We start from the raw sequence: 12,535 nt of genomic DNA, 5'->3' as shown, positions 1-12,535 counted from the left end.
TTTTTTTTTTTGTATTTTTAGTAGAGACGGGGTTTCACTGTGTTAGCCAGGATGGTCTTGATCTCCTGACCTCGTGATCCGCCTGTCTCGGCCTCCCAAAGTGCTGGGATTACAGGCTTGAGCCACCGCACCCGGCCCCAACAACTTCTAATAATGGAACTGTTGCCAAGAGACTATAAAATAAATGAGTTCAAAAAGTTTTGAAGACATAACAAAGAAATTGAAAGCATAAGACAAGAACAAGACACTACCTAAAAAGATCAGGTAGACTTGAAAACTAAATAGAACTTTTAGAAGTGGAAGTGTTTTCATTGAAATTAAAGTGTATTAATGGATAGATTAAACAGCAGATTAGGCACCACGGAAGGTAGACTTAATGGACAGGAAGACAGACCTAAGAAAATCTGAAAAGTTTCCAGCATGCTGCCTATAGAAATAAAGATACAGCAGCTGAGACCTGGATGTTAGAATGACAAGGTCCTATGTCTATCAAATAAGATTCCAAAAGTGGAGAAGAGAATGAAGGAAAGGTATTACTTGTGAAGAGATAGTGGCTGTAAAGTTTCCAAACTTGATAAAAGATGTGAAGCCTCAGATTCAGGAAAGAGTAAGTCTAACCAGGTTAAGTTTTTAAAAATCATAGTTTGGTTAGATAATTGTTTGGCTGCTGTGAGAAAGAACTTCAAATAACAATGGTGTAAACCAGGCTGATGTTTCTTTCTTTCTCATGTAACCTTCCAGACATAAGCAGTCCAGCTCTAGGGTGATATCCTCTGGATATTTGAAGATGGATCACCTGGTAGTCACATTCCAACCCCTTCCCTTTAAGTTAGTGACTCAGAGGTTTCATACCTTCCTTCTACTGATATCCCACTGGCCAGATCTTATTCACATGGTTATACCCAGCTACAAAGAAGGTTTGTACATTTCTACAAATAGAAATGTAATCTTTATTCTGAATAACCATTCGCTCAGCGAAAAGTTGGGGGTTCTATTCATATGAGAAAGAGATGATAGATAATAGGGAAAAACCAGCAATCTTTAAGTCTAGACTAATAGGAGGGATAACAAATAGAAACAGAGTATACATATCTCAAACCAGTAGAGTGAGGAAATGAGAAAAGGAAAGTCTATTAAATCCAGATAGGGACAAGAAAATAATATATCGAAAAAAGGAGTAAACAGAAGGGACAAATGAAGTGGCAGAAATAAATCCAAATATATTGGTCACAAGGTGACATATATATTACAGCACTGATGTATGAAAAATTAGAAACATACTAAATGTCCATCAACAGAGAGACAGATAAACATATTCAGTGTATTTGTACAGTGGAATACTACATTGCAATTAAAATGAATCGAGTGGAACTACATTTGTAAGATCAGTAAATCTCAAAAATCAGCATTGAACAAAAAACATCTGAAGGATATATACAGCATCATACAGTTTATGTACTTCTAAAAACCTCAAAGACAGTACTGTTTATTGTTTCTCATCCTAGATCCATGCTCATGGATTTTATATATTTGGGAATAAGCATATGATTTAAACAGAACAAAAGCTCTGCTGCTAAAAAAAAAAAAAAAGTTGAAAACACTGTCTTAGATTACAACAGTTAGAACCATTTAATGGCTAACCTGGGGGTTGCAGAGTCAAATGTTTACAGGTAAGCTAGATAAGTGAAGAGAGCCAGGTGGGTTCTGGGAGAACATGAAGGTACATGCTGAAGCCACTTATTGCCATAAGAAAATGTAACCCTGGGTTTTTTTTTTTACCATATACAAATGAGGTAAAAATATAAAAACAGCCAAGTGTAGGGTCAATGCTGGGGGAAGAGGGTAAAATTGGAGAGAAGTACGCAGGGCTTCAACTGTGTCTGTCATGGTCCATTTCTTAAAGATAAACATCAGAAGCAGATGTGACAAAAATTAAGGGTTGACAAAGCTGAATGGTGAATATATGGTTTTTTGGGATGTTTTTAGATAAAGTGACAAGTGACAGGTAGATACATGTTTTTTGTTTGTTTGTTTGTTTTGAAACAGAGTTTCTCTCTTGTTGCCCAGGCTGGAGTGCAATGGCATGATCTTGGCTCACTGCACCTCTCCATCCCAGGTTCAAGTGATTCTCCTGCCTCAGCCTCCTGAGTAGCTGGGATTATAGGCATGCGCCACCACGCCCGGCTAATTTTGTATTTTTAGTAGAGACGGGGTTTCTCCATTTTGGTCAGGCTGGTCTTGAACTCCAACCTCAGGTGATCTGCCCACCTCGACCTCCCAAAGTTTTGGGATTACAGGTGTGAGCCACCATGCCCAGCCGGCAGATACTTGTTTTAAAAAATTATTCTCCTCAGGCATGGTGGTGCGTGCCTGTAGTCCCAGTGACTCAGAGGCCAAGGTGCAAGGATCGCTTGAGCCAAGGACGTTGATGCTGCAGTGAGCTGTGACCACACTACACTCCAGCCTGGGTGACACAGCAAAATCCTGTCTCAAAGGATATATATATATATATACATATATACACACACTCTACATATTTCTGTCTGCCTAAAATATTTCATAATAAATGTTTTAGAGTGCCTCTCTACCCTATTCCTCAGGGGCCAACAGAGTGACTGGAAAGCCTTAGCCACATTATAAACATCATACCTTCTTTCTCTACAGCCCTTGGAGTCTGGGTAAACTGAACTTTCATAATATTGACACCTTCTTGTCTTCAAGTCTGTCTCTGATCCTCATGTAACCAGAATGCCCTCACATAGAAATGTTAGGGGTGCATAGTGTGATGAGTCAAGAAAGGGGAAAGGCATAGACACGGCAGGAACAACTGGGCATGTGGGAAGGAAGAGGGGAGAGACACAGATCTGGACTAGGGACCATGGGGTGGGAGACTTAAGTAAAGAAAAGGACTGGGACCTTAGCCCGACACTGGACCCCTTGGCAGGAAATCTTAAGGCCACAAACACCATGTTGGTCAATGTCAGGATTGTGTCTGTCCTCTGCAATCATCCCTAAACCAGTAAGACAGGTCCAGCAATTCATGAGATGCTTTCCCTAGCAGAGCCAAGACAAGTTATAGATCCCAGGAAGAGATGCCTTGGGTTTCTTAGGAGAGCTCCTGCTGGGGCCAAGAATTATGCCAGTTCCCACCTGCACTGGGAGAAGCCATGTCATTTGAGTCTCTGGCCAGCCCTCTCACCTACCTGCTCCCCTACCTCTCTACACAGCTGGCCCTGGGACATTGCATGGGCAGATGACTGCAGGCTGCTCACTGCTGGCCGTCCTGCAGGGTGAGCAAAGCCTGGGTGCTTCTCCGGGGGCCCATCTCTGCTTAGGATCAGACCTGCCTGTGGGCTGCGGAGGCTTGGAAGAATGCCCTTCTTCCTACCTTGACACAGCCTACTTGCACCTCACTCCTTTGTACAAAATTGTCATTGTAGTCAGGGAATAATCTGTGCTAAAAAGAATTTTTTTAAAAAAGCAGAAACACCAAGGCTCTTAGATAATCCCTCACCTAAAGGAGAGAGAGCCAGATGAAGGGAGAGGAGAGTCGAGACTGTGCCTTTGCTGTTACACCTCTGGCTCTGGTGTGCTATTGCCATGGTTACCCAGCCTGCCCAAGCCACCCCATTCTGGAGCCAGGTTAGCCGTGGGTTCCCTTTCCTTCAAGTAGAGGAGGCTGAGGGAGTGGTTAATGACTTGAGATTCACATCTTGCCCTGCTCTGCTCATCATTTTCCCTTGCTGTCTTTCTTGGCCTGCTGGAGAAGCCACAAAGGCAATTCAGATCAATTTAAAAATTGATACTGTTCTGAGAGGCCACATAAATGGATATGAAAATGTGATTCTTCCTTGGACTTTTTCATTCTTGCTAAACCTGTTTCTCAGTTATCCTGTCAGAAAAGTGGGAGTATAGTATCTATCCACAAAAGAGTATTGTAGGAATTATCATTATGAACTTATGGCATCAATATTAGAATACAAGGTTTTTCTTTACTCCCTATCTGCTTCTTTATGCCAAAAAGGCTTTGAGTGTATTAATACAAGAAGAAATAGGCCAGGAGTGTTGGCTCATGCCTGTAATCCCAGCACTTTGGGAGGCTGAGGCAGGCGGATCACCTGAGGTTGGGAGTTTGAGACCAGCATGACCAACATGGAGAAACCTCGTCTCTACTAAAAATACAAAATTAGTCAGGTGTGGTGGCGCACACCTGTAATCCCAGCTACTTGGGAGGCTGAGGCAGGAGAATTGCTTGAAAGTGGGAGGCAGAGGTTGTGGTGAGCAGAGATTGTACCATTGCACTCCAACTTGGGCGACAAGAGCAAAACTCCATCTCAAAAAAAAAAAGAGAGAGAGAGAAGAAATAATGTGACAAAACATTATTCTATTTGTAGCTTAAAAACTTCTAAATGAAGCAGCATTTACCAAGTCCAGTTCCAGTGCAACCATATGTACTTTCACTGTATCCCAATTGCTCGCCAGTTTTACCAACCAAGGTTTTGGAGTATAACTCAGTTTTTTATCTACCTACCAAAAATTTGTAGTTCAGAAATTTTTCTGAGTGGATAAATGGTTCCATTCACTCCTCTTAAGCAAGAGAACAATATATGTTGCTCCCCCCACCTCAGATGGATTATACAGAGGCAGTAGTTCAGCTTAAGTGCCAGTTTCACAACATATGGGTAGCCCAGAAAAACATATCCTAAAATATCTCATACTTTGTGACAAGGCCAGGTACCATAAAAGGAGAATACAAGGATGAGTTGGAAGTATGTTGAAGTTTGCATAAAATCATCATAGAATGGGTCTTAGCAGGTCTCTGTGCTCACAAATCTGATTTGTTTTGGGAGAAGATGCCTTCTAGGGCTTTTATTCTGTGGGGTGTGTGTGTGTGTGTGTGTGTGTGTGTGTGTAAAAGAGATTTTTAAATTTTTTTTTTTTTTTGAGACGGAGTCTGACTTTGTCACCCAGGCTGGAGTGCAATGGTGTGATCTCAGCTCACTGCAACCTCCACCTCCCAGGTCCAAGAGACTCTCCTGCCTCAGCCTCCCGAGTAGCTGGGATTACAGGCATGCGCCACCATACCCCACTAATGTTTGTATTTTTAGTAGAGACGGGGTTTCACCATGTTGGCCAGGCTGGTCTTGAACTCCTGACCTCAAGTGGTCCACCCGCCTCAGCCTCCCAAAGTGCTGGGATTACAGGTGTGAGCCACTGTGCCTGACCTTAAATTGTTTTTCTAACCCCCTATTTTTTTTATAAGGCTGCCCTCCTGCTCGTCATAGTATTTCTCAGGAACCATGGTATGGATGAGTTCTGTAGTGCTGGTGAACCGTTTGAGAAGAGGTGCTGATGGGGCTATGGCTCCAGGCTACATCCCTAAAGGAGTCAGCTTTGTTTTACATTCTGTGGCCAGGCTACTGTTTCTTACAATGTGGTCTGTGGACCACCTCCTTCATCCACAAGCACTTTCTTTACAAGCACTTTCTGGAGCTATGTCTCTGACTTGCTAAAGAAAAGCTCTGTGAGCAGAGCCCAGGAATCTGCATGGTGATAAAGCCCACGTGTAATTCTTTTTTTTTTTTTTCTTTTGAGATAGAGTCTCACTCTGTCGCCCAGGCTGGAGTGCAGTGGCCGGATCTCAGCTCACTGCAAGCTCCACCTCCCGGGTTCACGCCATTCTCCTGCCTCAGCCTCCCAAGTAGCTGGGACTACAGGCATCTGCCACCTCGCCCGGCTAGTTTTTTGTATTTTAGTAGAGACGGGGTTTCACCGTGTTAGCCAGGATGGTCTCGATCTCTTGACCTCGTGATCCGCCCGTCTAGGCCTCCCAAAGTGCTGGGATTACAGGCTTGAGCCACCGCGCCCGGCCACCCACGTGTAATTCTTATGCCCTTGAAAGTCTCTCCTGCAACTAACCTCTGCCATGGCCTTACCTCGGGCCCCATTCAGCTGTCTTTCCAGTGGATCCCTGGAGCCCCATGTGGCCCAGAGAGGTTCTGGGGTTGTGGGGTATAGTGGAGCCCACAGACAAGACTTGGAGCCCTTCCCAGCCCCACATTCATGTATTTTATGTATTTGTGAATAAGCATATGATTTTAATTGAACAAAAGATCTGTTGCTTAAAAAAACAAAAAAAAACCTGAAAACCATTGTCTTTATATTTTTTATTTTTTGAGACAAAGTCTCACTCTGTTGTCCAGGCTGGAGTGCAGTGGCGCCATCTCGGCTCACTGTTGCCTCTGCCCCTGAGGCTCAAGCAATCCTCCCACCTTAGCCTCCCAAGTAGGTGGGACCACAGGTGCACACCACCTCGCCCGGCTGATTTTTGTGTTTTTAGTAGAGACAGGGTTTCAACATGTTGTCCAGGCTGGTCTCGAAGTCCTGAGCTCAAGTGATCCACCGTCCTCGGCCTCCTAAAGTACTTGGATTATAGACGTGCGTCACCGGGCCCGGCCAAAACAATTGTCTTTGATAACAACAGAGTTAGAACAATTTAATGGCTAAACTGGGGGTTGCAAATTCAAATGTTTGCAGTTAATTTAGATAGATGAGACAATGAAGAGAGCGAGAGGTTCTGGGAAAACGTGAGGGGAAGGGCTGAAGCCACTTACTGCTATAGAAAATAGAAAATATAATGCTAGTGTGGCCAGATCTCTTGATTTTTTAAGAGAAGGTGGAAATCAAGATGTATATGGAATCTGGATTTTTATGTGACATGTGAGATTTGGATGTGAGAGGCAGTGTAGCATAGTGGCTGACAACATGGACTCTGGGGCCAGTCTACTTGAGTTTGAATTCTGGCTTTGAATCTTAGTAGCTGTGTGACCTTAGGCAAGTTACCTTACCTCTCTGTTTTAGCTTCCTGATCCACACAATAGGGATACTAATAGTCCCTGCCTTCTGGGGTTGTTATGAAATATAAATAAGTTAACGCATGTATAGTGCTTATGACAGTGGCCCTGTTTAGCTACATAAGTGTAGCCTAAATGTCCTACATGTATATACACACAGCCCTACACAGACCAAGTGGCCCTGTTTAGCTATATACATATAAGCTAAAGGCCCACAGCACAGTGTAGGTCTTATAGGATACTCTTTAAATTAATAGTGGGCAACCTCTGGCTTAAACCCATTCTTTCTGTAGGTGAACCATAAGTAGTCCGATCATACAATCTATCACCTAAATCTATCACTCTGGAGAGAAAGTGAAAGGAGGCTCTATTACTAGTCATGCTGAGACAACAGGTGAGCATCACACTGTCCCGGCCAAACGCGTCTCCCTGCTCCTAAGTGCCATCTTTGTACAGGAAAAAACCAACAAGTAGCTTTTATCAATAAACTTCCGAATGCCAGGCCATGCACATGTGCTTTACGTGGAGCGGTGTGTGGAATCTACACAGCGATCCTAGGAGGTGTCATTATTCATATTATTATTGTTATTATTATTTTTTACTGATGAAGAAACTGAGGAACAGAGAGGTTAAGGAATTTTCTAAAGCCACACTGTGGTGGAGTCAGTCAAGTTCCAGAGCCTTACCTCTTAGGTGTGCCGTTCTCTCCCGTGGGTGCAAAGCAGCGGTAATAATGTTGAACCTCTCACGCCTGTAATCCCAGCACTTGGGGAGGCTGAGGCAGGCGAATCACATGAGGCCAGGAGTTCGAGACCAGCCTGACCAGCATGGAGAAACCCCATCTCTGCTAAAAATACAAAAATTAGCCAGGCATGGTGGTGCACGTCTGTAATCCCAGCTACTTGGGAGGCTGAGGTATGAGAATCGCTTGAACCTGTGAGGCGGAGGTTACAGTGAGCTGAGATCGGCCACTCCAGCCTGGGCTACACAACGAGATTCTGTCTAAAAAAAAAAGAATGTTGAACCCTTTTCTCAAAGGGATCATTGAGACCCAGGATGGTGTGGCTCTTGGCTCAGGCCACTGCTTGGCACGGCAGGACTGTGCTGGGAGTACAGGAGAGTCTCAGGTGCTCCTGCCACAGTAGGCTGATATTTCACAGCACCTCACAGTGTGTGACAAGGAGCTGCACACTTGGGGGTTAAATACCAGATTGGTGCCAAGTGCACTTCATCAGGTTGCTGCAGCCAGTTCTAGGGCAGCTTATGAGTCTTATGTGCAGCTGGTGAAAGTAGATCCCTGTCAGCCACCTAAACCTGACACCTCCTTGGCTGGTGTGTTACCCCAGACCCACACACTGAAAGGACAGCTGAGGACATCGTCCTAGAGAACCCTGGAACAGCCAAATAAGGGTGCCCACCTATAGCACCAGCTTTGCAGAGCTCCAGGTGTGGCCCTTTAAGCAAGGGTGAAGAAGAAAGATCTGCCCTCGTGAAAAGTGTTGATGCTGGGGCTGAAGTGTTCAGACAGTAGTTTTAGAGAAAAAAGAATACTCCAACATAAAAGTGAATATGAAATGCTTTGAGTGTCAAGTGTCCTTGCTAGGTGGATAACAAGGACTGGGAGGGTCAGTAGTAATGAGGACCACCTGGCAGTGACAGAGGGTGACTGAGGGCTGGGGGGATACCCCAAGGGGGACCCCAGGCTCTGAAAGGTACCTTGCCATTCCATCTACTTCAGTAATAGCATGCGCATGGGATAGATAATAAAATCTGGAGGGGAAAAAATGCTTCCTGTGTTGTCAATAACAGAGCGATTTCTGGTTCTGACCAATGTCACTGACTTATCACTCTTGACCCAAATGGAAATACCTCCATGGGAGGTAAGACCCAAGTTTATCCTTTACTCCACCTTGGTCTCCATTTGCAAAAGAGCAAGACAAGTTTTTCCATCAGATGAAGTTAGAAAATATCAGCCAGTCGTTGCAGAATGTCACAAATATGAATTATCATTTCCAATGGAAAGCCTATGCTTTCTTCTAAGCTACAGAGCAGACTAGTTAGGTCTCAGTGGTCTCAGTATCCTGCTGAAGTTCAACCTAGGAAACTCATTGAGGGTCCAGGGCCTTCCCATTTAGTATTTCATTTTATTCTTGAAAAAGAAAATGCTCCTAATCATTGCATTCACTAGATTATTTCTGGTAAAAAAAAAAAAAAAAAAAAAAAAAAAAAAAAACCCAACTATGGCTAGCTTAAGCAAATGGGATTTATTAGAATGATCCTGGGGCAGCTCACAAAACCGAAGGAACTGTCCAGCAACCATGACTTGGTGAGGTTTGTGCCCCTTCTCCAGGGCAGCTCCCTGGCTCCAGCCTCTGATCTCTTGATTCCAGATTCCTGGAGAGAGAGAACCTGGCTGGCCCAGTTAGGTCTGGTGTTGAAGAGGGAAGGGTTATGCAGTACCAACACTGGGGGCCACCACTATGTATCAACCAACCCCCCACCACCAAGTAGAATTCCTTTTGCACTGGACAACCACCACTATAACCATAATATTGATTTATGCTGTGCTGTTATCTGCCCCGTGGCTGCATGGCAACTGTGTGAAGGTCAAGGAACTCCTTTGGGACAAGCCTGAGGACTGTTTGACTTAGGACAGTCCATCTGGCTCACATCGATGCCTGAAACTGACCAGAACCAACCCACTCACTCAGCTTCCATCGAGAGGTTTGAGTAGTGTTACTAACCCCAAGAGAGGAAGGAAAGAACGTGGGCATCCTTGGCTTGAACACGTGAATGCCTGTCAGAAGGGGCCCTATCCATGGGAGCACTGGGGCATTTTTGTCCCATGGGTTTAAGTCTTGAGTTTTACTTGGGATCTTCAGATGAGCATAACTCTAACTCTCTGTCCAAGCGAATGTGCCCTGAAAGCATCAGTGTCTCCCCAGTCCCAGGAAGGAGAAAACAATGGATGAGGGAAGGCCACCCTGAGCAAAGAGGTCCCCCTGGATCCCAAACACGAACTCCTGCTCCTGTGTAACTTTTCTCTCACTGTCTAGCAGCAGGCTGAGGGATCCTGCTCATCCACCTTTTAATTAAGGAAAGCAGAATTTCAGCTGAGAGACTGGGAAAGCGAGAAGGATTGATCAGTTCACTGGTAAATATCAGCTAGGGTCCAGGCTGAGGGGAGAAGGTTGAACAGCCAGAGAAGAGGCCAAATCCTTAGACAGGAGGTTGGGCTGGAGCTTGGGAAGTGAGGGGCACTGGGCCTGTCCAGCCTCATGGAAGGCGCGGCTGGGATGCAACGTCTCTGGGACATGTATGAAGCATATGTGTTACTCTGGGGCAAGGCAGGCTGGGGAAGGAAGTAGCGGTCCCGGCTAGGCTGTGGCACATGGTGTTAGACATGAGAGCGAGATGCATGAATTTGCTCTGCTTCTGCGGGTCCTCTGTGTGATGGTGTACAGTTGGGCAACAGACAGTGGTGCCCTGGCAGGGGGAGAATGGAAGCTGACATCCAACGCACACTTCACTTACCAAGCCATGAGCTTGAGAAGCTGCAAAGAGATGCCGTGTAGGTTGTGGGCTCATGAGCAGCTCTTTAGTCTTCAGCTTAGATCTGGTACCTGAAGAGCCTCCACGTACAAGAACTTCGGTCCCTCCAGAATTTCCATGCTTCTCAGGCCTGAGTGACACACTTCTACTGGCAGCAAGACAGAATTTTTATGTTTTTAAATTGTCTTTTTTTTGAGCCAGGACCTTGCTCTGTCGCCCAGGCTGGAGTGCAGTGGTGCCATCTCAGGTCACTACAGCCTCAACCTCCCAGGCTCAAGTGATCTGCCTGCCTCAGCCTCCCGAGTAGCTGGGACTACAGGTGCATGCCACCACACCCAGCTAATTAGAAAAGAAAAATTTTAGTAGAGACAAGGTCTTGCTCTGTTGCCTAGGCTGGTCTCAAACTCTGGGGCTCAAGTGATCCTCCCACCTTAGGCCCCCAAAGTGCTGGGATTACAGGCGTGAGCCACTGTGCCCAGCTCACAAGATAGAATTTTGAAAAATGTATCTTGAGCCTCTCTTTTTCTTTCTAGTTCTTTAAGATTAAAGAAATCAAATAAGGTGATAGCCCTGAAGCCCTTACAGGCAGAGGTGTCCTCGACTGTGGGTGAGGAGGTATTTGTCCCCAGCCAGAGATATTCTGAGTGGGGAGAAACGTTCTCTATTGATGACACAGGGTGGGCCCTATGGGAGCAGCGGCATGGCCCCGCCTTCGACCCAGTGCTGAGAGGAAAGGGGCCTCGGGAAGGGGAGACTGAAGCCAGGACAGGGCGGGATGCTCAGAAAGAATGACAGTGGAGCTGCTGCCCTCCTCGGACACCCTCCATCAGGACAAAAGAGCTGGGCCTCCACTCCCTCAGCAGAGAGGACAGCAGCCACGGGCTCTTCACCTGTCCCATGAACTCAGGATTAGGGAGCTGAGAGTTGCCTTGAAAATCTTTACCCTGACACTCTTGAGCCACTTGAGATGGGCACTTGAAGCCTGGCCTGTGTGCAGTGTGTGCACAATTCTCTTAAGTGCACAAGTGGCCTTGATGCCATGTTCATAGTAGGGACATGGCACCTACATCTCCCCTTTCTCTCTGGCCGAGCAGATGCAGGAGCTGGAGCAGAGGCTGCTGGAGGCAGAGCAGAGAGCAGAGAATGCTGAGACCCAGGTAACCAGGGGAGGGGATTGGTGGGAATATGCAAGGGATTGACTGTTGGCCCTTCCAGGCCCTTCCCATGGACACAGGTGGACACACACATCACCAGCAGTGCTGTGTTATACCTGAACAAATGAGTGTGCATGGAGCTTTCTGTGGGAATGGAGTCTTTGGGTAAAGATCCATATAGCAAGTGGGTATAGTATTCCAAATAGGCTAGACTATGCTATGGTAACAAATTAAGTCTGAAGTCTCAGTGGTTTATCACATTTAGTTCTCGCTCATGGAACCTGTCCATTGAGGGTTAGCCAGTGATTCCGCTTCCACAGTCACTCAGGAATCCAGGTTAAAGGAAGCCCGCCTCTCTTACAGCTGGACCACTTGGAATACACAGCCTTCTTGGTTGCCATGGCAAAGAAAGAAAGCTGGATGTTTGTGTACTAGCTTTTACTTATTTTTAAAATTTATGTATTTTTATTTTTTATTAGAGATGGGGTCTTGCTGTGTTGCCCAGGCTGGTCTCAAACTGCTGGGCTCAAGCTATCCACCCACCTCAGCCTCCCAAAGTGCTGGGATTACAGGCATGAGCCATGCACCTGACCTTATTTACTTACTTACTTACTTACTTATTTATTTATTTATTTATTTATTTGTTTGTTTGTTTGTTTATTTATTTATTTATTTATAGAGACAGGGTCTCACTATTTGCCCAGGCTGGTCTGAACTCCTGGGTTCAAGCAATCCTCCTGCATCAACCTCCCAAAGTGCTGGGATTACAGGTGTGAGCCACCATACTCACCCTGCACCAGCTTTTAAATACTTCAGTCCAGCCAGGTGCGGCAGTATGCACCTATGGTCCCAGCTACTTGGGAGGCTGAGGCTAGAGGAGCCCTTGAGCTCAGGAGTTTGAATCTAGCCTGGGCAATATAGCAAGATCCTGTCTGTTTTAAAAAAAAATTTAAATAAATAAATATATACATACAT

General features: G+C 45.5%; 1 protein-coding gene across 1 annotated transcript in view; it reads left to right on the top strand.

The window, feature by feature from the left end:
- The window catches only part of PLEKHH1 (pleckstrin homology, MyTH4 and FERM domain containing H1), a 53,001-nt gene that overhangs the window by 9,730 nt on the left and 30,736 nt on the right, over nucleotides 1-12,535 (top strand). The window contains exon 3 of the mRNA XM_023182344.2: nucleotides 11,501-11,563. Within this exon, the coding sequence (XP_023038112.2) occupies nucleotides 11,501-11,563 (63 nt within the window). The remainder of the gene's footprint in view (nucleotides 1-11,500; nucleotides 11,564-12,535) is intronic.

Source organism: Piliocolobus tephrosceles, chromosome 6, assembly GCF_002776525.5.
Source record: "Piliocolobus tephrosceles isolate RC106 chromosome 6, ASM277652v3, whole genome shotgun sequence".
In the NCBI taxonomy this organism is placed as follows: domain Eukaryota; kingdom Metazoa; phylum Chordata; class Mammalia; order Primates; family Cercopithecidae; genus Piliocolobus; species Piliocolobus tephrosceles.
This window is presented reverse-complemented; position numbering and strand designations above follow the sequence as displayed.